Consider the following 23,825-nt stretch of genomic DNA (forward strand, 5'->3'; position numbering starts at 1 on the left):
CCGTCATGTCCCCAACATATATTAATAAACTAAGCTGATCCTGGAGTGTTTATTTTCGGATCTTTTTGAAAACATATAGTTTTTAAAATGAGTAAAATACTAACACAGGCAAGTTCTTATGAAACTAATATTTAAAAAAGCAAACAGGGGGCCCCCTTGAGCTGCTCAGGACCCCTAAACAATTGCATAGTCTGCTTATGCCTAGCGCCAGCTCTGGTGGGAAGCCTTTAACTGGACATGTCCAGTGTCTGTAGCAAAAATCAGCTTATGTCTCAACAAAATAGATTACTTACATTCAAAACATTTAATGAATTATGCAGTTAGATTTGATGATTGTATTTCTTATTTTAAAAGACAAATGAAGGAGTTATATATGCAATGAAGACGTAAGAAGGAGATAAGTTCACTAGGATTCACACTTCTGTCAGAAAGAAACTAGAAACTAGAAAAATAGAAAATAGAGCCCAGTTACAGAAACTCACGCTGTTCCTGACACTCCCTCATCCATCTTGTACATAAAGAGTATGCAAGGCCCTTCCAAGTCCTCCCTACGTCATTGTCCTGACAGCTAGACATGTGCTGGGTGCATCGTTAGCCTATAGGAATTGGAAACAAGCAGATGCATTGGTTTGGGAAACAATTCAAATGTGTGCTTCCCTCCATCAACTAACCTGTAGCCAAGTGAAAGCTACCAGGAAAGGACAACCTTCCTATGATACAAGGCAAGTGTCAGGAAATCAGAGTTCTATTCCTGTCTCTTCCAAAGATTTCCTATGTGACCCTGGGCAAGACACTTAGGGCCAAATTTCTAAAGGTATTTAGCTGCATAGCTCCCATTTATTTCAATGGAAGTTAGATACCTAAATGTCTTTTAAAATCTGGGCTCCTAGCCTCTATGGAATGCATTTTCAATGGGCTAAGGCTCAACAGCTCCTTTTATACCCACAAAATTTTCACGGCAAAAAACTGAACTGCAGGAGCAAATCTGAGTGCTTGTACCTCTACCTAACTGATTTGTACAGTCAGGTCCTTAGAGACACAAGTAGTTAGAACTGTACCTTCAACTGAACTGTGGCTGCACATACTGCAGGAACAAAATGCCCTCAGAAAAAGTGTGCTACCCTTTTGGCAATATAGCTCCTGAATTTGTTTTCCCAAATATAAAAAGGGGATGCAGGAATACTTACGTCCCTGACAGGACGTACTATGAAAATTAAGGGATACTGTCAAATGAAAAATCATTTTTAAATACACTTTCTTACCTATGCTACTAATAATACCTGAAATTATAAAAAATAAATATTTAAAATGTCAATTTACTTTTCACTATTGATACGGTTTCCTTACATATTGCATTTCCCTCACTTTCAACCATGAATATTTGCTGTTTGGGGCCAATCTGAGTTGACAGTTTCCCTTTAATGACTATGAATGCTTTGAGAAGCTCAGATAGAAGATGCTATAGAAATACAAAGTTTTGCTCTTTGGCTAACTTGGACATCTTGTGTTACCCCATTCTGGCATAGAGGGCAACAGTGAACTACCCTTTTGATAATATAAATCAAAGCCCTTGTTAAGGTCTGGTCTACGCTACAGACCTATATCGCTACAACTGCGTCGCTCAGGGATGTGAAAAATACCAACCTAACCCTCCGTGTAGACAGCACTATGTTGGCGCTTGAGTGGTGCAGCTGCGCCAATGCATGGTGCAGCTGCGCTGAAGCAGCATTTTAAGTGTAGACATGCCCTAACTGTAGGACATAAAGATCTAGGATCAAATTCTCTACTGGTATAAATGGGCAGAACTCCATTGCCATCCATAGAGTTACACCCACTTATACTGGCAAGAATTTGGCTCCATACAAAATCCTTTATTTGAACCTTATCTTCGACCAAGCCAAAGCTTGTACAGAAATGAAGACGCATACACCTCTCTAAATGTATCCAAGGCAGAATGAACATGTTTTTAAGGCATGTTTTCCATTCATTGGCTTCCAGCATGGAGAAGTTCTTTTCCTTCTCCAGAATGTCAAATGGAAAGAAAATAATTAAATGGCAAAATTATGAATCTTTAAAAATTCACCAGTAATTAGAGATAATCTTAAAGGTTGCTGGATAACTTGCTTTTGCAATCATTCTAGCCTTTTGAGAGATTATACTTTTTGCAGATCATCCTGTTTGGAAACGACAGAAATAAATATGATGCTTTCTAAGACTTTTAACTTGTTCTTCATGTAACTTGACTTCATGTCATTTGTCTACACTTTCAGTTTAGGAATTGTGAGGACAGTGGTAATTAGTCTGACCACTATAGCTCTGAAAGCCCATCCAAGATCTTTAGGTGACTAAAATGATGACCGTCCACAGGCAGTAGTCTTGCCTGCACTGATTCATTCATAAGGCTCGACAACAGGAGTGGGCAAACTACGGCCCACAGGCCAGATCCAGCCTGCCAGCTGTTTTAATCCTGCCCTCGAGCTCACACTGGGAAGCAGGGTCTGGGGCTTGACCCACTCAGGTGCTCCAGCCGGGAAGCAGGGTCGAGGGCTGCTCCACGCGGCTCCCAGAAGCAGCAGCATGGCCCCCTCCGGCACTCCAGCCAGGGAGCAGGGTCAGGGGCTGCACCACATGGCTCCCAGAAGCAACGCCTCCAGCTCCTATGCGCAGGTGCAGCCAGGGGCCTCCACTCTGCATCCCACCCCCTGCAGCTCCCATTTTCCAGGAACCACAGCCAATGGGAGCTGCAGGGGCCTTGCCTGTGGACGGGGCAGCGTGCAGAGCCACCAGGCCGCGCCTTGCCTCACATAGGAACCGGAGAAGGGACATGCCGTTGTTTCCGGTAGCCGCTTGAGGTAAGCGCCGCCTAGAGCCTGCACCCCCGAGACTCTCCCTGCGCCCCAATCCCATGCCCCAGCCCTGATCCCCCTCCCGCCCTCTGAACCCCTCGGTCCCAGCCCAGAGCACCCTTTTGCACCTCAAACCCCTCATCCCCAGCCCCACCCCAGAGCCCGCATCCCGAGGCAGAGCCCTCACTCCCCCCACACACCCCACTCCCCCGCCCTAGCTTGGAGCCGCCTTCCGCATCCTGAACTCCTCATTTCTGGCCCCACTCCGGAGCCCGCACCCCCAACCAGAGCCATCATCCCCTCCCGCACCCCACCCCCAATTTTGTAAGTATTCATGGCCTGCCATACAATTTCTATTCCCAGATGTGGCCCTCGGGCCAAAAAGTTTGCCCACCCCTGCTCAACAAGACCAGACCAAGACAGAAGTTCTGCTTAAATTATGGTTTAGAGAGACCCTAGTTATTATAACAGCTCAACTACACTAATGGCTGATCTAATGTTTCCGTTAGATTGTATTTTCATATGTATTTCTACAGTGTCTAGAGCAATGGGACCCTGATCCTGTTCGGGAACTCTGGAACTACATTAATACTAATACAAATACTACTATAATAATAAATAATAAATCTTACTACTAATAAATCTCAAGGTTAATGTTTGATATCTCAGCCACTTCAAACTGCACTGTGATGGAATCTGGAGAATCCTAGAAGTAGAGGACTGGAAGGGAACTCGAGAGGCCTTCTAGTTGAGTCTGATGCACTCAAGGCAAGACTAAGTATTATTTTTCTAGACCAGGGATCTCAAACTCAAGGCCCGCGGAGTTATTTGCTGCAGCCCGCCAAGCTCCCCCCACCAAACCCCCAGAGTTATTTCCTGTGTCCACCAAGCTCCCTTCACCCGCCAGCCCCCTTCCCCCACCCCCCAGCGCGCCCCATCCCTGCTCCTCTGCCTATGTACAGGTGCTTCCCGCTGCCAAACAGCTGTTTGGCAGCACTTAGCACTTTCCAGGAGGGAGGGGGGAGAAGCGGGGAGCCGCGTGCTCAGGGGAGGAGGCACAGAAGAGGCGGGGCAGAGGCAGGGATTTGGGGAAGGGGTTGGAATGGGGGTGGGGAAGCGGTGGGAAAAGGCAGGGTAGGGGCGGGGCCTCATGGAAGGGGTGGAGTGGGGGCGGGTCCGGGTCAGAGGAGGGGGCTTTTGTATCTTTATATGAAAAAGTGTCAGTGGTGCGGCCCTCAGGCCAATGTACTAGTCCTCATGTGGCCCTCATGATGATTTGAGTTTGAGATTCCTGATCTAGACCATCCCTGACAGGTGCTTGTCTAACCTGCTCTTAAGAATCTCCAATGTCAGAGATTCCACAGCCTCCCTAGGCAATTTATTCCAGTGCTTAACCACCCTGACAGTTAGGAATATTTTCCTAATGGTCAGCATAAACCGTCCTTACTACAATTTAAGCCCATTGCTTCTTGTCCTATCCTCAGAAGTTAATGAGAACACTTTTTCTCCTTCCTCCTTGTAATAACCTTTTATGTACTTGAAAACTTTGTTATCATGTCCCCCTTCAGTCTTCTCTTCTCCAGGCTAAACAAACCCAGTTTTTTCAATCTTCCCTCATAGGTCATGTTTTCTAGACCTTTAATCATTTTTGGCAAAATGCTCTTCTCTACACTTTCTCCAATTTGTCCACATCTTTCCTGAAATGTGGCCCCCAGAACTGGACACAGTACTCCAGTTGAGGCGCAATCAGCATGGAGTAGAGCGGAAGAATTACTTCTCATGTCTTGCTTACAGTGCTCCTGCTGATACATCCCAGAATGATGTTTGCTTTTTTTTTCAACAGTGTTACACTGTTGACTCATATTTAGCTTGTGAGCCCCAGAGCCCTTTCCACAGTACTCCTTCCTAGGAGAGTCATTTCCCATTTTTTATATGTGCAACAGATTGTTCCTTCCTAAGTGGAGTACTTTGCATTTGCCCTTATTGAATTTCATCCTAGTTACTTCAGACCATTTCTCCAGTTTGTCTAGATCATTTTGAATTTTAATCCTGTCCTCCAAAGCACTTGCAACCCCTCCCAGCTTGGTATCATCTGCAAACTGTATAAGTGTACACTCTATTCCATTATCTAAATCAGTGGTAGGCAACCTGCAGCATGCGGGCAGCACGCGGCCCGTCAGGGCACGCAGGCCCACTGGTGGGCTGCGAGACAGTTTATTTACATAGACGTTCGCTGTTCTCGGCCAATGGGAGCTGCGGGAAGGGGTGCAGGCCGCAGGGACATGCTGGCTGCCGATTCTTGCAGCTCCCATTGGCTGGGAACAGTGAACCGTGGCCACTTGGAGCTGCAGGCAGCCATGCCCATGGACAGTCAATGTAAGCAAACTGTCTCGTTGCCCTCTAGTAGATTACCCTGACAGGCCACGTGCGGCTCAAATGTTGCCCACCATTGATCTAAATCATTGATGAAGATATTAAACAGAACCAGACCCAGAACAGATCTCTGCAGGACCTCCCTTGATATGCCCTTCCAGCTTGACTGTGAACCACTGATAACTACTCTCTTGGAACAGTTTGCCAATCAGTTATGCACCCACTGTATAGTAGCTTTATCTAGGCTGTATTTCCCTAGTTTGTTTATGAGAAGGTCATGTGAGATGGTATTAAAAGCCTTACTAAAGTCAAGATATACCACATCTACTGCTTCTCCTCATCCACACAGCTTGTTACCCTGTCACAGAAAGCTATAAGGTTCGTTTGACATGATTTATTCTTGACAAATCCCTGGTCACTGTTACTTATCACCTTATTATCTTCTAGGTGTTTGCAAATTGATTGCTTAATTATTTTCCCCATTATCTTTCTGGGTACTGAAATTAAGCTAACTGGTCTGTAATTCCTTAGGTTGTCTTTATTCCCCTTTTTATAGATGGGCACTATATTTGCCCTTTTCCAGTCCTCTGGAATCTCTCCTGTCTTCCATGACTTTTTGAAGATAATTGCTAATGGCTCAGCTATCTCCTCAGTCAGCTCCTTGAGTATTCTAGGATGTATTTCATCAGGACCTGGTGACTTGAAGACATCTAACTAAGTTTAAGTAATTTTTAACTTGTTCTTTCCCTATTTTAGCCTCTGATCCTACCTCATTTTCACTGGCATTCATTAAGTTAGATGTCCAATTGCTACAAAACTTTTTAATGAAAACGGAAACAAAAAAGTCATTTATCCCTTCTGCCATTTCCACATTTTCTGTTACTGTTTTTCCCCTCTCATTCATTAATGGGCCTACTCTGTCCTTGGTCTTCCTCTTGCTTCTAATGTATTTGTACAATTTGGAGAAAAAGCTATCAGCTACAAATCATTTTCTTCACTTTTTTTAAAACAGTTTTGTACCTCTTACTCTAATTTTCAGCATTTAAGGTGAAATCCTGGCCCTACTGAAGTCAATGGCATAACTTCCATTGACTTCACTGGGCATAGGATTACACCCTTAAACTTCAGAAACATAGACTTGTCCACTAAGCATGTTAAAATTAGCTTAAACCCTTGCATAGGAAAATGGAGTTTAGTTCTGTTTGTTTTATCGCTACCAATTTGTGTTTCAATGGTTGTGTGTGTGTGTGTTTGCGCACGTACTGTGCTTAGAAATTAACTACTCCCCCTCTGTTGTTATAAGTGTAACCCTTCTGCCCGTCAGAGTTGGCAGCAACAAGGGCCGGGTTCAATATCTAGGGGTTCCATTCCAATAACACAATGCAAACTGGCTCGAGCCCCCACCCAGTGACCTGGGACAAATATATACCACCCCCGCTGGGCGCCTCCAAGAGGCAATACTTCCCCTCTCGCAAGCACATAGTCTGAGTGTAGCAAAAGTCTTTTAATAACAGAGAGAAACAATGTGGCATTATGTTGGGGAAACACCACCAACCGGATTCATAACACAACCCATGAGCAAAAACAACCCCACCCCAGGCAAATTGGGGCATGCCCTTTTCCCTTTGGTTCTTGAGTCCAGCAACCCCAAAAGTCCAATGCCCCAAAAGTCTCTGTCCCTGGTCAGGGCAGCCCCAGAGTTCGAAAGCTTATCGGCGGAGCTTTACCTCCCAACCTGGGTGGAAATGGGATGGGGGTAAGAGGCACCTTACGTGATCTGAAGCTGACCGCCCCATAGCTCCATAGCGGCGCTCCGCTCCGCTCCGCCAGCCGCCCCAAAAAACTCCTTCGCTCAGCTGCGCTCCGCTCCACCAGCCGCCCCACGAACTCCTTCGCTCAGCTGTCCTCCGCTCCGCCAGCCGCCCCACAAACTCCTTCGCTCAGCTCCACGGCCCACAAGCAGCTCCTGCCATCCACACACTGCTCCGTGTCGAACTGCTTCACCAGCCGTCCCGCAAACTGCTCCACAATATATCTCCAGGCTCCCCCACTACTTAACACAACACTCAGTGATTTCAGCTCTTAGGTGAATTCAGCTTGTAGTAGGGGAGCCCCAGTGCTGGTGCATGGTCAGCCCAAAGTGAGCTCAGCAGCCTATAACTAGACTTCTAATGAAATCAAAATTAGCTCTGATATTCCACAGTGGAGAGAGGAGGAAGTGCAATCAGCATGTAAGGCCCTCACCAAGGGGCCCATGCCACCAAGTATTAATACTTGTCCCCAGCCTCTCTCCATTCACACAGTTTTGGAACCCATGACCCTTGCCTAGCGAGTGCTACTTAGATGATGGTGAATCCCTCCATCGTAACAAAAGGCCACGTACAGTTCCAAGCACAGTTCCCATAATCAGGGTAATAACAATTTATTCTTCCTGCCCCAATAACAGAGACACTGGGGATCCCACAGCAGCCAAAGTGACCATTTGGGCAGCTATGGTCTCATTCTAGGCGTGGTGGGTGTGCCTATGCAAATGAGATCAGCCCCTGAAGTTCTTTTCCACAACTTGCCACACCTCACCACCAGATGTCAGGGTGGAGCTCATCCTGACACTGCTTACATCAGCAAGCTATAGTTGGAGTTTTGTCCCTCCTCTGCACAATCCATTACCAGATAGTTTCATACTATTATATCATTATGTCAGTCACTTACCCACATCAACTCCAGACCCCTTAGAAAGTTATAACATCTGCATATTGAGCTTTGGAATATGCCTGGCTATTTTATGTGCTTTTGAAAAGTTGTGTTTCTGTTTAAACAACATGGGGGTGAAATCAGACAATGCTAAAAAGCAATCTGGAGGGGAAAAAAAGAAAGACAAACCTAAATACCCTTTTAAAGCATCATCATCAGAATGAGGTTTCAGGTTTCGCCATTAAACTGAAGTTTGAGAGCACCAGAAGTCTGTGAAATTTCCAGGACTTTTCAATATGATCCATTGGAATGAATTGTATTATAACTGCTTATTCAGTCTCCGTTCCGCTCCTGCCCCAACACAGTACTTCAGTCAGGTTACTAGCCTTACACAAATGTAAAAAATGTGGAAGTTTAAAGTGTAAGCTCCTTGGGACATGGCAATGGAGACCTACTCCTGTTTCTCACTGAGTCCAGTGTGAGTAGGATTAGGCTACACAGATGAAATCCTGGCCCCACTGAAGACCATGGCAAACTTCAATGGGGCCTTATGTCTTTATTATCTCTGTAAATTGCTGTGAACATCTATGACACATACAATAGTAATTCTCCTAATAAAAAGCCAGGTTGCTTCGTCTGCATGTTCCACTGGCATCAAAGAACCTAGATCATATCCCTGTATCAAAATTTCTAAAATTAAAGAGTAACAAGTACACAAAGAAATTTTTTTTCATCAGTAAAATAATAGGATTTTCTCCCCCCAAAAATGTTATTGTACTATATACATATGTCCAGCAACTTGTGGTGACAGATGGGGTCTACTACAACTGAAACTGAATTTCTGATTCCAAATATGATGGTTCCCATCTGTTTCTTCTTTATTATCTTCAGTGCTTTTAATCAATTAATTCTAAATGTGGGTGGCTTTTCTTTATAACCAAATATATATTTCCTATAGAGCCACTCACTCTTTATAGTTCGTTCAACAGACAACGATCTTATCTTCTTGGACTATTTTTCAAATACACATTATTTTATTAAAAATATAACTTGCTTTATTGTACACTTCTGGTAAATCAGGTTTCCACTCTCTTCACTTCAGCTTTTTTCTCCAGGTTTTATACATTCATAGTCAACTAGATTTAGTCCCTCTTCTAAAAAAAATTGTGAGTCACAAATATTAAATACTTAATTTGAACTGGCAGAAAGATTGGCTACCAGAATTCTACAGAAGGCTGTTAGCTAGTTTGTTTCTGGATGTGCATATTGAAGGAAACAGCAGAAATAATACTTTACAATTTGATGAACAACATATGACACAAATCCTCTAAACTCACAAAAATAGGTTACAAACTTAGAAAAATATCCGTCCTATACAATTTCTTGCCCCCCCACAAACACAAAGGAAATCTACGCATTCCTTATTTTAATTGATACATAACTGTTTAAAGTAATGCTTGCTACAAACGTACTAGATTAACAAAGAAAATAACCACTAATGTACTTTAAAAACCCTAATTAAATTCATGTGATAAAAAGGGGTGTTTTCTAAACAGAAGCTAGATCGGGTATTCTCAAACTGGGGGTCGAGACCTCTCAGGGGGTCACGAGGTCATTACATAGGGGGTCGTGTGCTGTCAATCTCCGCCCCAAACCCCGCTTGCCTCCAGCATTTATAATGGTGTTAAATATATTAAAAAGTGTGTTTAATTTATTGGGGGGGGGTCACACTCAGAGGCTTGTGATATGAAAGCGGTCATCAGTAAAAAAGTTTGAGACCCACTGAGCTAGATGTTAAAACACAGTGGGCCCTATTATGCCATGACCCTCTGTTTTTAGGTAGAATCCCTCACTGATTTCCACCGCATATACTGTTTAAAAGTTGTTGGTATGATAATGGCTCCTAATAATTTAACAATATTTTTTCATGTATAAAATGTGATATGACTCTCCATTTTACCACATGTAAAGAGGAGCCCACAAGCCTGACTCATGCTGGAAAAAAGAAAAGCAGGAGAGAGAAAATGGCACTTATATTTCCCAATGTCTACAACTTTATCCCATTGTTAGGTGCAAGCTCATATATTATTTCTAAAATTCACTAAAAAAACAACCATCCAGTACAGTAGTGAATGGGTAAAGGATTCTGTTTCTGATATTTGCAATAAGAAAATACTGCAGGGCTTTAAAATACTCCATAATTTCAAGGAAATGAGTGACATTGTTGGAAAGCATTAAACTGTTGCAAAGTGAAGACTGCCTCTATGGGATAGTCAAGAATTTATTTCTGCAGTTCAATTTTTTCACCCAAACAACTGTACTGTATTTATTTCTTTGTTGCTACTGCCTGCTCGCTCTTGCCAGCATAAGCTACACAAACCAAAGTGTAATATGCCGACTATAACAAAAATACCCCTTTTTTTCTTTTCAGAGAAGAAACCTCTTAATCTCCAGATACAATGCCTTGGATGGTGCACCTCTTAGCACCACAGACTGTGACACTTTCCATTCCCACGGAGTTAACAACCTTCTGCCTACAACCACATATACCAAACCTATATAGATGGCTTGCATGTTATAAATTATTCTTGTAAAACAGCCATTCATTTTGCCTCCCTGGGGACTGCACCCAATATGAGGATTAGACAAGTTCAGTTAGCATCCACATATACAATCTCAGGCCCTAGTAAACTCTAGACAACCTTATAAGGAAACTGACAGTAATCGCTAAACGTTTTACTGAGCTATTTAGTGTTTGTCTTATGCAAGCCACCTTTGAGAAGGTTACCAATTCATGTAAGTTTTTATAAACCATCTAATCTCCTAATGCCAATGGGCTTCTTCTCTGTATACAAAGAATTTGCCTAGTCTAAATACTGTAGACATGTATAGTATATACTGTATATGACTGTCTGATTTTCTCCACAATATTAGAGGAAGATCCTCAGGCACTTTTATCACTGGACCACAATAGGACTATTTTTATAGTGTATGTTACAGCCATCCCTCCTCTCTTGCGCTTAGCTGCTGACACTTTGGGGAACATCAGTTGTAGTTATAAGCTTCCGGTGGTGCTGTTTTAGCTCTAGGAAGCCTGGATGTCTTGACAACAGTCTTAATATATATTGGAAAGGGAAAGGATGAGCTAATGGAGGGGAAATGACAACATGAAGATGAGGGAAGAGAAGAAGGAACATAATAAAGGAATGAAGAAGAGATGAGGTAGGAAAAAGAAGTATAGAAAAAAATAGAGGACAGAAGTGTAGAAGTTAAAGGTAATGGGAGAAGGAAAACTAGATAGAGAATTTATTATGGAACATATGGTTACACCTTCAATTTCTCCCATTAACACCTATAGATGCTTTTCAGGTGACATTCTCATCACTTTCTTTTTGAAAGGGAGAGAAGTAAAAAAGGATGCATACAAGAAGTACTCAACAACTGAACACTGAATTTCTAGACTCCAAGCGACCAGAAATCTGTATGACAAGAAGATCAAGGGCACTTTCCAAAAATGCATTTGTCTCTGACATCAACATCCAGGGAGCCAATAGCAGTGTGAAAGAGCAATATTTTAAAATTTAATAGCAAGACAAATGAAAAATATAACAAATCACCTATTCTATGTGAGGTATACAGCTGGCCCAGACAGGGAAAACATTTGGTGCAAGTTACCCAACATTTATTTTTGTTCCTTTTAAGGATTTTGGGGGGAAAATGTACTCTGTTTCCCAGGGACTGTGAACCATTACTAAAGAGACAAAGAGGTTTTGTTTTTTTAACTTTATCTTGTACACACTGCATTTGAATTTTATCACCTTTCATAATCACTTTCTGATGCCTGATAATACCTCCTTTAACCTTTGTTACTCAATTACGGAACAAGTTATCTCATTGTTACTCTTTTTTTTGAAGGAAGAGTTGAGACTCTTTTCATGCTGATAAGAGACACATGAGTATTCAATGCCAGAAAACATTTAGCAGTAAAGTGTCTTGAGCAAACTATCAGAGTCTAAAGGTAGGAAGCTGAGATAACGTGTCTGCTGCCTTAACCCTTTCGTTGACCCAACAGAACTGAAAGAAATGAGACATTCTTTTAAAAAAATGAAATAGAAATAGTCTTTTTCTAAAGAATGGCATTAAAACATGTTTTATAAAGCAGAAAAATAAATCAAATGGTTGGAAATGGAATACTTACCCATTTTCTGGGTCGGCCTCTGGGTCGTTTTTCTCCAGTGGCTTCTGCTTTCTGTAAAGTGAAAAAACAACATATTTTGTAAGCCACATTATTTAGCAGTGCTGGTAACTGGGAACATATTTCTTGTAATATGATCCATAATTATGTATCTACTGATTAGATGGGTGTCATTAAGTCTCTCTCTCTCTCCCCTATGGCTTGAATCTTGAGATTCCTTTTTCTAACATTTCATAGCATAGATTTAAAGATACTAAAATCCCCTCTTGTGGGGTAAAAAGAATAGTTTGTTTCAAGAAGGAAGGAAACTTCTTTAAAACTGATGGACTATTCGCAATAGTCTGCCTGTTTTTTCTCTATTGATAATGTTCAGAAAGCAAACCAGCATGTTTGACAAAGAATATCGTCTTGAACATGTGTGTATTTCTACTTAATGATACTTTCCTGATTCTGAGTAACATTTTCCTTTTCAGGTGCAAACACATCCTTTAAACTCTGAACATACCTTTCACCATTCCAAAATATGCTTTCATTTTAAGGGTTGAAGTAATTTCAACAGTAGGTGCCATTTCTAGGTCACCTACTGTTGAATTTGCTTCAACCCTTAAAATGAAGGCATATTTTGGAATGGTGAAAGGTATGTTCAGAGTTTAAAGGACGTGTAAGAATATGTAAAGAATATATAAGCAAGGCCTAGCAATTACTGCAAAGAGTTCAAACAGAGAAAACACAGATTCTATTCAGGACTCTGTCATTAGTTTGCTTAGTGATTGTGGGATAAATATACTTACCCAGTTTTGTAATGCAACTTTGAAATCCTTGGATAAAAAAATTACATATAAAATGTTGTTACTTACAGACAAAGTATGTCCACCATACATATGTCAATATCTGATTAATAATAATGGTAGTTAGGTAGGTGAACTACAGGTGAAATCCTTGCCCAACTCAAGTCAATGGCAAAACTCCCTTCTATGGGGCCAGGATTTCACGCTATGTGCATAATCATTCCTTAGAATCAAGGTTTTTTGAATACCTGGTGCATACGTGTTTTCATATATTGCTTCTTCACAGCAGTTTGTGTGTTTGACTTTCCCCTCAGGAGTCAATTGTCTCATTACATAAATCACTTATTGGTATATCTCTGTAAAATGTGCGTAATGCCTTGTCATGTAAAATGAATCCCACAAAAAGAGCTGGGAAAGTACTGGGGCCAATCCCTATAAACCCTACACTATAAGTGCAGTAAAATGACCTTGAAATAAATCTCAGCAAGAAGAAATGTGTGAAAAATAAAATTCACATTCCTAAAGGGCAAAATTATCACTTAGACTTGTTAAAAGAGTAAACTTGCTCTTTAACAGTTTATACCAGTGTTACATGTAAGGTGAAACCCTCTTATGAGAATACTTTTTAAAGAAGTACATTTGCTGTATTCTCTAGCTATTTAAGAGGTTTTTGTTTCCCTTCAAACCCTTCATTATTATGTCCTTATAACCTAGACAGTGCAAACAGAAATTAATTTTAGTATATGATGTCCAATAGACACATAGTTATTGTTTGAACTATCTGAGGCATTAATTTTTAAGAAAGGATCAGTTTAAAATGTTCTAAATCAACACTTTACATCTTAGTAAAGGACCAACAATCCCCCTCCTTTTTTTAAATCCCCCTCTTAAAAATAAGATCATGCTGCCAATGTCCTTAAAAAAATGAACATGAACTTGTTCAGATCTACAGCAAACCTGGTCTTGAAATCAAACTTAAAAAATCCCAGTAAATTGACATAGACTATATAAAGTAGCTTGACTGGAAAGAGTACATGCAGATTTCTTTGAATAATCAATCTTCATTTCCAGTCCTAAAGTGTCATGCAGTGTGGCTGAGTGCTGTTAACAATCTGTTTCACCCCAGAGGTGGCTACGTTTCAGTAGTGAATAGTGTTCCCTGTGTATAGTTTGTATATCAGTTTGTAAAGTGCTTCGGGACCCTTTGTAATGAAAGGCACTATGTTACTGCTGTATATGATTTCCACCTCATGTCAGAAGAAAAACATTTCCATAGGTCTTATCAAAACCAAATCTTTCCCAGAGGTGAGCTGGGAAAACAGCAGTGCATTCCAATTCATTATGTTTTGGTACAGAGAGATGCTGTAAGCAACAGGAAGGTTTCCATAGACTAAACTGCAGAAGATGAATGACAAAGACTTCCATAATGGACATTTTATCTCTACTCTAAAAGGCAAAGACAAAACACTTCTTGAACAAACAAGAAGGAAAATAATGATAAAAATATGATAGTAAAGACAAGGAATCTAGGAAACATAGTTCAATTTTTTCACTTGGATAATTATTATTAATATTAATATTTTGACAAATAAAGCACAAGTTTACTCTGGGAGCACAGTATTGTCACTTAATATAAATACCTGGTGTCATGACTAGTTATTTAGCAGTGATCCTGTCAAATAAATTAAATTGTGCGGAATAATGTAAAATTTAATTAACAAGAAGTTAAACACATCAACCCAACAGCACTACTTTGCCTTTTGAATAGATACTGTATTTAGAGCAATATCTAACTACTCTGCTAGCTGTTTGCTTTCATTACACTGTTGTGTCTGGAGTAAGGAACAAATCTAGAGAGAACACCAAACCTCCCAAACATAACAAACAGTATTATTTAGACGGCAGCTTGCAAGTGATCTCAGCTACGCACTGCAGTTTATATCTGCTTAATCAAAGGAAGCTGTTTCTTTTTAATCCTCTGATGCAATGTAGAGTAAGGTGTGTTGTGTTGGGTTATATCTCAGCACAAGACACAACATGCTGAGACATGACTTTGCTCTATATAACATAATACAACAACATTTAACACTGAACATAAAACAGAGAAGGGCTGAGCAAGGGGAGGGAAGGTTAGCATATATGCAGTTTAAGGGTGTTTTTCTTTTTTAAAAATTAACACACTTTTATGTGCAATATTATAACCAATAAATTGCTGTGATAAAACATTTTGGGAGTGGAACTGAATTAAATAGCTTTTAGAGCACAAAACATGTCTGAGAAAATGGTATTTTTCATGTATCACAATTGCCATTTCAATCCTTTTCATATTAAAGACAGTTAAGAGTCAATGGAAAGGTCTGCAATTCATCTAAGCTTTGGTAGCACAAGGCAACTTGAAGCTGCTTCATAACCTCACACTGTATGGGGCTCAGCAAAAATGGAGTGTGACTTTCCCACCACCAGTGCCTCCTTGGTCTATGGGTAGGCAATGCCAAGCAGAAACTGAAACTGTACAGTTGAAGGCAATTAACAAGACAAGATGAGTGTAAATAATTGAATGGATATAAAGTGTTCTTCGGGCATCCATATATTGTCAAGCAAAAACACAAATGCAACAGAATCCATATCTTGTGAACTCTGTTTTGCAAAATGATCTGTTGAGATGTCAAGATAAAATGTGTCAGAGGCATAGGTTAGCTGGAGTAACTGATAGCTCTCTCAACAAAGATCACTGTTGTCAAACCTAGTCAAGAGAACTTGCACAATTAAGTGTCCCTCTACTAAAGTCACTTTGTTAAAAACCATAATAAAAGAACTCTGAAGTACTGAACAGACTAATCTTGTTACAGCTTCCATGTCATATTTATCCAGTTTACCGCCAAACAGGTTGTCCTGCCTGACACATCTTACTGAAAACATCTCAGTGGCTGAAGTCTCCATGTTTTAGGTGCAATGACCTCATATAGATATACAATATACATCATATAGAATCATAGAAATGCAGGGCTGGAGGGGACCTCAAGAAGTCATCCAGTCCAATCCCCTGCACTGAGGCAGGACCAAGTAAACCTAGACCATCCCAGACAGGTTTGTCTAACCTGTCCTTAACAACCTCCAGTGATACAGATTCCACAAACTCCCTTGGAAGGCTACTCCAGAGCTTAACCACCCTTACAGTTAGAAAGTTTTTCCTAACATCTACTCTAAATCTCCCATGCTCCAGATTAAGCCCCTTATTTCTTGTCCTACCTTCAGTGGACATGAAGAACAATTGATCACAGTTCTCTTTACAAGAGCCCTTCAATATATTTGAAGACTGTTAACAGGTTATCCCTCCCCCCATCTTCTGTTCTCAAGGCTAAACATGCCCAGTTTTTTTAACCTTTCCTCATAAGGCAACTAGATTTTCATCAACCAACTTAGGGTGACATCATGGCCCCAAAGAAGTCAGTGGCAAAACTCTCACTGATTTAAACAGGGCCAGGATTTCACCCGACTATTTAATTTAGAGACACAAACCTCTCTTCATAGAAGGCATATGACAAAGTGTAGATACAAATAGTACCACTAACTTTTGTTTGCAAAGTGTGCATTTTCCAACTCATGTTTTTGAGTTATTTAATTTCATTCTAATGAAAAATAAATGACTCTATTTTATTGAGCTGGACCTAAACTTTTAAATTGAAGGTAAATTTGACATAAGAGCACTTCTTGGGATTTCTAAAGTTTTCTGTTATGGCACAAAGCAACTATTTCTATTGTTTTACTCCAAAAGCGCGTTTCTTCATTCCAAATATGGGAAATTTTATCAAGCACAAATATAGTTCTTTAAACAAAGAAAAGCCCTGAATGCATAAGGGAAATGGAGATGTACTGGTAACAGTGCTACCTCAGTCTAACAAATAAAACATAGGTATGGAGCAACCAAGAAGATAATGGAGGGATGTCAATATGTTGTCCTTTTTGCAAAGTCAAACATATAATCCTTAGAAAAGAGAAGTCCTCCATTTATTCTCCAATTTTGGTTTAAATGAATGACAGCAGGTCTTGTTCAGAGACATAAGCTCCAATGATAGAGTAATTCTGAACACTCTAATACAATGTGATTAGAGTCCTTTTGTGTCTGTCTCCTACTTGTCATCTGTTAATATGTTATTCACATTCACTGTTGGTGGAAAATTAAAGCGACTGAGAGGATGGGGTGTTTTTTTGTAAATTGCAGGCTTACCTGATGTATTCATCTAATAAATATATGTAATAAATATGTATAAACTTGGTAAAATTCTATTTTTATATAATTTTGACTGATATTGGTTTGTTTCTAAGCCTTTTTTATTTTCATCTATTTAAATTTTCACTGTTGCACAAAATCATGGGTTTTAAGCCTTTTTTAAAAAATTGTATCAATTTAAACTTTCTCGGTTGTAGGAAATTATGAGAGGGTCAGACAATAATTATTTAATGACAGCAGACATTGAGATTAAAAAAGATAAAGCTTTATGACCGTTCAAACACAAATTGTGATCACATCAAATTATGCAAAGTAAATATCCTTAAATCAAACTCCAGTTATCAAGCAGCATTTTTCTTACTTTGCCTATATATACATTTTGATGATTATTGATGGAAATATTTTTCATTGATTTTTGTGTGAACAGTGAAATCAACGTTCACCAACAAACATTTAGGGATAAAAAACTACCTTTCCAAGCCTAGATATGTATTATAGGCAAGTCAGTTTTTATGTGTGTATTACCTGAAATTAGAGTAATTACTACATTATTAGCTGTCCAATTGGTCTTGCAACATTCTGCATGCATTGTCAAGTTTCACATTGCTAATTTCCTAACAAGCACAGTTTGTTTTCAAATGCCCCAAGGCCAGTTTACTAAGTCCAAACACAAGCTCTGCAAGTAAAAAAAAAAAAACCATACACCAAGAAATTTTAAATACACCACAGAATCATGATCACACGGAAAATGGTGCCTCAAGTGATTTAAGGGTATTTACTTTTTAAAGTATAACAAAACAAAGCTCCAATACTTGTCTGAGTATTTTTAGCTCCCTGACAGTTTGTGTAATACATTTTTAATTGTTATGTGTAATGGTCTGCAAGAGAACACCCGATCAATTAATCATGAGTGCCTTCTCACGTCTGCTCTGTGGGTTCTAGTGGTGTACGTTTATCTTACATGTTGTGAACACTATAGTACATTTCAATGAGTTCACTTTGAAAACCATAGGCCACACACTATTCTATAGAAATTCCAGCAATTTTCAACTGCATGTACAGCAACCAAGTTTACATGTATAGGGTCTTAGCAATGTTAACAAGCAAGGCTTTGAGAACTGGAAAAGGATATAGAGGACCTTCAATTAATATATATGTCAGAAAGTTACAACTGTAATTCATTATTTTAAAAAGTGATACCAACAACAACTGAACCATGTGTTTTTGTTTGTTTTTAAATGAGCAAACTTTTCAATTCAGGTTTACTATGAGGAAATTTATCAGAAAAGAAATTGTATAAAATAAAAACTTTGAGGTGTCAAATGTCATATTACAACATCTATTTTAAAAAAGGGCAACACACTGTTAGTTGAAACATGATCCCAAAGCTTTTACTTTATTTATTGATTTACTTATTTTTAAAAGTTCTACAACTGTTTTACACTTCGGCATATTTAACAAAGACTTGTGCATCTTACCCAAGATACATATTTTAACAACCATTCCATCACAAAAATTAAAAAAAACAAAAAAACCCATCAGACTTATATTTAAGGAAACATCAAAGATTTTTTAATAGTAAATAAGACATGTGCCCCTTGGTCAAATTTTATTATACATAACATTCTGTAGAGTTTGCCTTAGTTACAGTAGTTACTTGGTGAACTCTGAAAATTGAAAAGGTGCTATTAACTTGTTCCGTTCTTAATTCAGACTAAAAAGGGACTACATGCACCAAAATGATCTGAACATAACTAAACCGCATAATATATAGTTTTGTGTAATAAAAAAGTCTTTTCTAATTTATGATGATTTTAAATCACTCAGATTTATTAACAGGTTTTAATATTTCTACTAGAAATATCTTTTAAATATATAAATATATAAATTCCATGAAGAATTAATTTAAAATTTTATTCTTGCTAGAAATATTACACACAGTAATGTCTACTCTTCCAACAGTAATATTCAAAACATTTAATCTCAAATTTCAATTTTCCAAACTAATAAAAATTTGTTTTCTTTCTTTTGAAGAATTAAATTTAAACTGTTTAATACTGAATCTGATGTACATTTTTAACTATAAAAAGAAAAAAACCTAAATACCTACACTTATTAGAGTAGCAAAGCGGTTTTTGTACATTTTAAATATCTAACCAAAAAAGTACAATTTTTACCAACTTATACATTTATTGATTAAATATACTGTTTTTTCCCAGCTCAGACACTAAAAAACAATTGGAAATTCAAACACTATAGAAAAATGTTCCTTCAGCTAATGTTCAAAACATTTAAAACAGACATGAAAGAACTTAATATTTATCACTAGTTGCTATGGTAATTTATAACACTGAAAACTATCAAACTTAACATGGTCAGTGCCCTCAGGCACAAAGTAAACCACATTTTAAAATTAACCATAATTAGATGAGCCAACAGCCATCTTCCAAAACACATTTTACCACATAACTACTAAAGAGTAAATGACACTGATACACTTAAGCACCACAGTTCACTCCCAGATTTCGTAAGCTTTTGTTTTCAACTTAGTACCCGTAAATTAGTGCTAACTGCTGTGGAACCCTCCACAGAACCATCACTCCTGTACTTATTTTCAAAACTACATACTTCCATTTACTTCTTATGTTCACCAAAAAAATGTCACATATAAATGTATTATTAGCCTTGTTAGCAAGATTTTATAATGCACAGCATTGGCAAATTTAAATTAAGCTAGTTTTTCAGGTTGAACTTGCAATTTAAAATCAATGAACTAAAAGGATTGTCTTCATTGGACTGGTCTGTCCAATTGCTAAACTATTCAGAACCCCTATGGTATGTATCTGCTAGCAACACCAAATTGTAGGAGTGGTTCAAAAGACCAATATTGCTTCAAGAAACAGCCTCTTTGAAAGTGATTACTAAACAATACATAGCAGACTGTTACTGTAACTCGCAGTTTACTTTACCATCACATTTTAAAATTGTAAATTTCAAGAAATATTTCTATCAACACATAATTGGATTTACTTCTAATTACCATATGTTTGACAAAGCACTTAGCTTTAATAGACAGATTTGGTTTGAAGTAGTAATGTAAATAAATGTACAGGAAATGAATTTTCATTTTTATGCACAGAAGACTTTTTAAATCTTAAACTGGAAAATAATATTAATAATAATAATAATAATTAATAATATTGATTTTCTTTCTAGACCACAATGCTAGCTGCAGAAGATCTCAATCAATATCTCAAATATGTCATATTATTTCATATTGTATGCACTGTACAAAAACTAAATTGACCTCATATGTTCTGTGTTAGGGTCTTTCTGCAGCAAATGTTAACTCTGATCTTACAAAGGTAAAATGCGGAAAATATGTGGCCTCCATTATTAAAAATGGTTCAAACTCTACAGTTCAAAGGCTGAATGACTGGAATAATTTGGAAAGTAACTGATGAAACTAACAGTAATTGTTAAGAACTCTCTCTCTCTCTCTCTCTCTCTCTCTCATAATCTCACCTTCTGAGCTGCTTTAGAGGGACTCTTGTTTTTGCTTCCTCTTGGTCTTCCTCTTGGTCTTTTAGGAGATGGTTCTCCAGCTGGTTCCTAAACACAGGAAAACATGCTATTGTAGCAAGAATCTCCACAAGACACTACCCAAATAGACCTTAAGTATAAACAACAACTGAAGAGCTACCTAAAAACATGAAGTGTAAATGAATGATACAAAGTTTAAAATGAAGTAGAGAACTCTAGTTTGCATATTAAATGGAGACTTCATTTAAATTGTAATTATGTAAGAACATAATGAAAATTTGCATATTCTAACAACTGTAAAACATACCAGAAAACACAAATTGTTAACAGGGATGGTGACTGAATTTTGTGGAAAGATGGTTTTTCAAAATTAATTACTCATTTCATTTACGTTTCATCATAAGAGTATACAACTATGGTATGTAGTTTCTATCACAAACATTTTTTGGAAAAGCTCAATACTGAAAAACTGGGAAGTAATCTGCAGTTTTCTCTTAAGGGCACAAATAGATTTTTTTTATTTGCCTTTGTTATTATGAAGTTTGCATTTGTCCAAACTTAATTGTCTTTTGTTAAAATGTAAATGTAAAGATTTCTTTACAACAGATTTTTGGCATGCAATATATATTTTTGGAAATAAAATATCTGTAACAAAAAAGTTTAACACATCTATACAAGAACAGTGATTATTTTAGAAATTTTCTTAACTGGTCCCTGTGTTTGATAGTAAATTAACTAGTCATTAAAATGGATATGAATGACTAATAGTTCGGATTCCAAATATTTATTCAGTGAATCATAAATACTATAAAACTCTTCTAGTTCTAAATATTGAACATTTCATTCAGATTACAGGATGTGGTAAAATTAATTAAATGCAGTATGTTAACTTAAACCATCCTAAAACCCTTTAGATTTTAAATTCCCTGGTACATTTAGATAGTCTGGAAAGGAGATTAAATGATACGATTCTCAGTTGCAAGCCACAGAGACATGGTGCACATCTGGATCGAACACGTTTTAGGAGATGCAGTTTTCTTTCTCTCCGAGCCATTCAAATGCTAAAAAAAAAGCCATGCTCAAAACTTGCAGAGCCAATGCTACTGGTTGGTTTTGTTGCAAGACCACGTTGTCGGAGCCAGGTGTAAAGTGAGTTTGTGGGGATAAAGCTGAGATCGCAAAGCTGAATAAGTGTCACAGGGCAGAGCGGGAAAACGTGGGGCTCCAGTTTTGTGATTTTCCATAAGTATTTTCTGTGCATTTTTCAGGAGCACACTGGAGGGGCAGGAGCAGCTGCATATCCCCCAGTTTAGGGGAATGCTTTCGAGGATGTTCTGCACCTCAGAGCTCCCATAATATTTTCTAATCATCTGACATGCTTTGAAGGAAGCGGTGGGATACTAACGAATGGAGTAAATATGTTTAAAGCCCGCGGAAGTCAGTTTAAATGAGCTCACTAGAAATCCCCACACACTTCCAATCGGTACTTCCGAAGCCTGCGAATTATGGCAAACAAAACCTCCAGCTCGGTGCTTCCCCGTGCTGCCTCTGCAAAGCTGCAAGCTTAATTGGTTGCATCCGCAGGCAAAATCCCCGCAGCATACATCGCTTCAGAGGGGGTGAAAAGAGCCGGACTCGGGGAAGCAGAGTGGCAATGTCACTGCAGGAAATGAAGGGGGGGGGGGGGGGACAAGTCGAGCAAGCTTCAACCCCAGTCGGGTCCTGCAAGTGAAGAGGGGCCCTTTTTGGAGTCCCTGAAACTGACCAGGGGTGCAAGGCGAGGGGGGGGGGAGCGCTGGCTCTCCCCGCCCGCAGCCAGAACCCGGAACAGCCCCCCCGGGAGGTGGAAGATCGACCTGCCTGGCAAAGGGCTCCGGAAATGCAAAAGGTGTTGTGACTGCGGCGCTGCCCCCTCCAGCAGCCTCCCCCCTCGCCGCCGGGAGTGGGGGGCACCTTCGTGCACACGAAGGGGGGGGTGGGGTGGGGGGACCAAAAGCCAAGCGACTTTGCAGCCGCACCCCCCAGCCCCACGATCTAGGGGCTGGGCTGGTCAAGCTCGGAGGCGGCAGCAGCCGGCGGTGGGACCCGGCCCCCCACAGCCCCGGAGCTTGCAAAGGCTCCGAGAGGCGGGCGCCAGCGCAGCTCGGTCCCTTCGCCCTCTCGCAATTTCAAACTCGGCTCGGGGATGACCCAGCGCGCGCTGGTTGGCCGGCTCCGCGCCGCACATTTCCATTGCACAGCGCTGCCCCCGCCGCCGCCGCCAGCAGCGCGCCGCGCACAATAGCCGGCGCCTCCGCCCGGCAGCCCACCCCGCGCCGCCGGCCGCCGCTGCGCCTTTTCCCCCGCCGGCGGGCCGCTCAGCCGGGAAGGGCGCGCAACAAAGCCCCCCCCCCCGACCCGCCGCCGCCCCTCACCCCCGCCGCCCGGCCCGGTCCCCGGGACTCCAGTGGCAGCGGGAGCCCGTCCCTGGCCACGCTCGTCTCCTCTCGCGCGCGCGCTCCGTGCAGGGAGCGGGTACTGACTTGTGGCTGCTTCCTGGGTCTGCCCCGTCCTCTCTTCTGAGGCGCTGTGGCTGCAGGTTGCTCCTGGGCAGCGGTGGAAGTGGAAGGCTGGCCGGCTCCTTCCCCTCGCGTGCTCATCCTGCCGCCCGCCGCCGCCGCCGCTGCTGCTCAGCCGGGAACAATCGCTCCGAGCACCTTGAGAGCTAAGGGGGGCGGGCGGGGGGGGGGGGGTTCAACCCGAGCGCTCGCCGCCCGCTGCCACCACCACACACCGGACGTCCTGGTGCTGCCAAAAAGGAGAGAAGGGGAGGAGGAGGAGGTGATGGTGGTAGCGGTGGTGGTGGTGGTGGCGGCGGCGGCGGCGCGGGGGGGGACTCTCCTCTCTTCTCTCCCGTACGCTTTGGGAACAGGGATCGCTAGTAACGCGCAGCAGTGCAAGAGGGGGGGTGGGGAAGGAGGGAGAGAGGGTGAATTGCAGCCCTACAAATGCCAGGAGGGGGGACCGCGGCAAGCAGAGCAGGAGCAAACCAAGTGGGGGGGGGGAGGGAGGGAAATATCTTCTTGCAAAAATGGGAAGCAAGCGGTGGCTATCGCCCGGGGACCGGCTCAGGACCCAGTAAGAGGAGACACATTGGAAAGGCACGGGGGACTCGGCCC

The 23,825-nt window shown here is 40.7% G+C and overlaps 1 protein-coding gene across 1 annotated transcript in view; it reads right to left on the reverse strand.

Moving 5' to 3' along the window:
* The window catches only part of HMGA2 (high mobility group AT-hook 2), a 161,335-nt gene extending 138,024 nt beyond the window's left edge, over window positions 1-23,311 (reverse strand). Inside the window, exons 1-3 of the mRNA XM_073331445.1 lie at window positions 23,190-23,311; window positions 20,650-20,736; window positions 12,109-12,159 (exon numbers count right to left, since the gene is read on the reverse strand). Coding sequence (XP_073187546.1) covers window positions 12,109-12,159; window positions 20,650-20,736; window positions 23,190-23,306 — 255 coding nt within the window. The 5' untranslated portion in view covers window positions 23,307-23,311. The remainder of the gene's footprint in view (window positions 1-12,108; window positions 12,160-20,649; window positions 20,737-23,189) is intronic.
* Window positions 23,312-23,825: the final 514 nt, after the last annotated feature.

The sequence above is a fragment of the Lepidochelys kempii genome, chromosome 1 (assembly GCF_965140285.1).
Source record: "Lepidochelys kempii isolate rLepKem1 chromosome 1, rLepKem1.hap1, whole genome shotgun sequence".
NCBI lineage: Eukaryota > Metazoa > Chordata > Testudines > Cheloniidae > Lepidochelys > Lepidochelys kempii.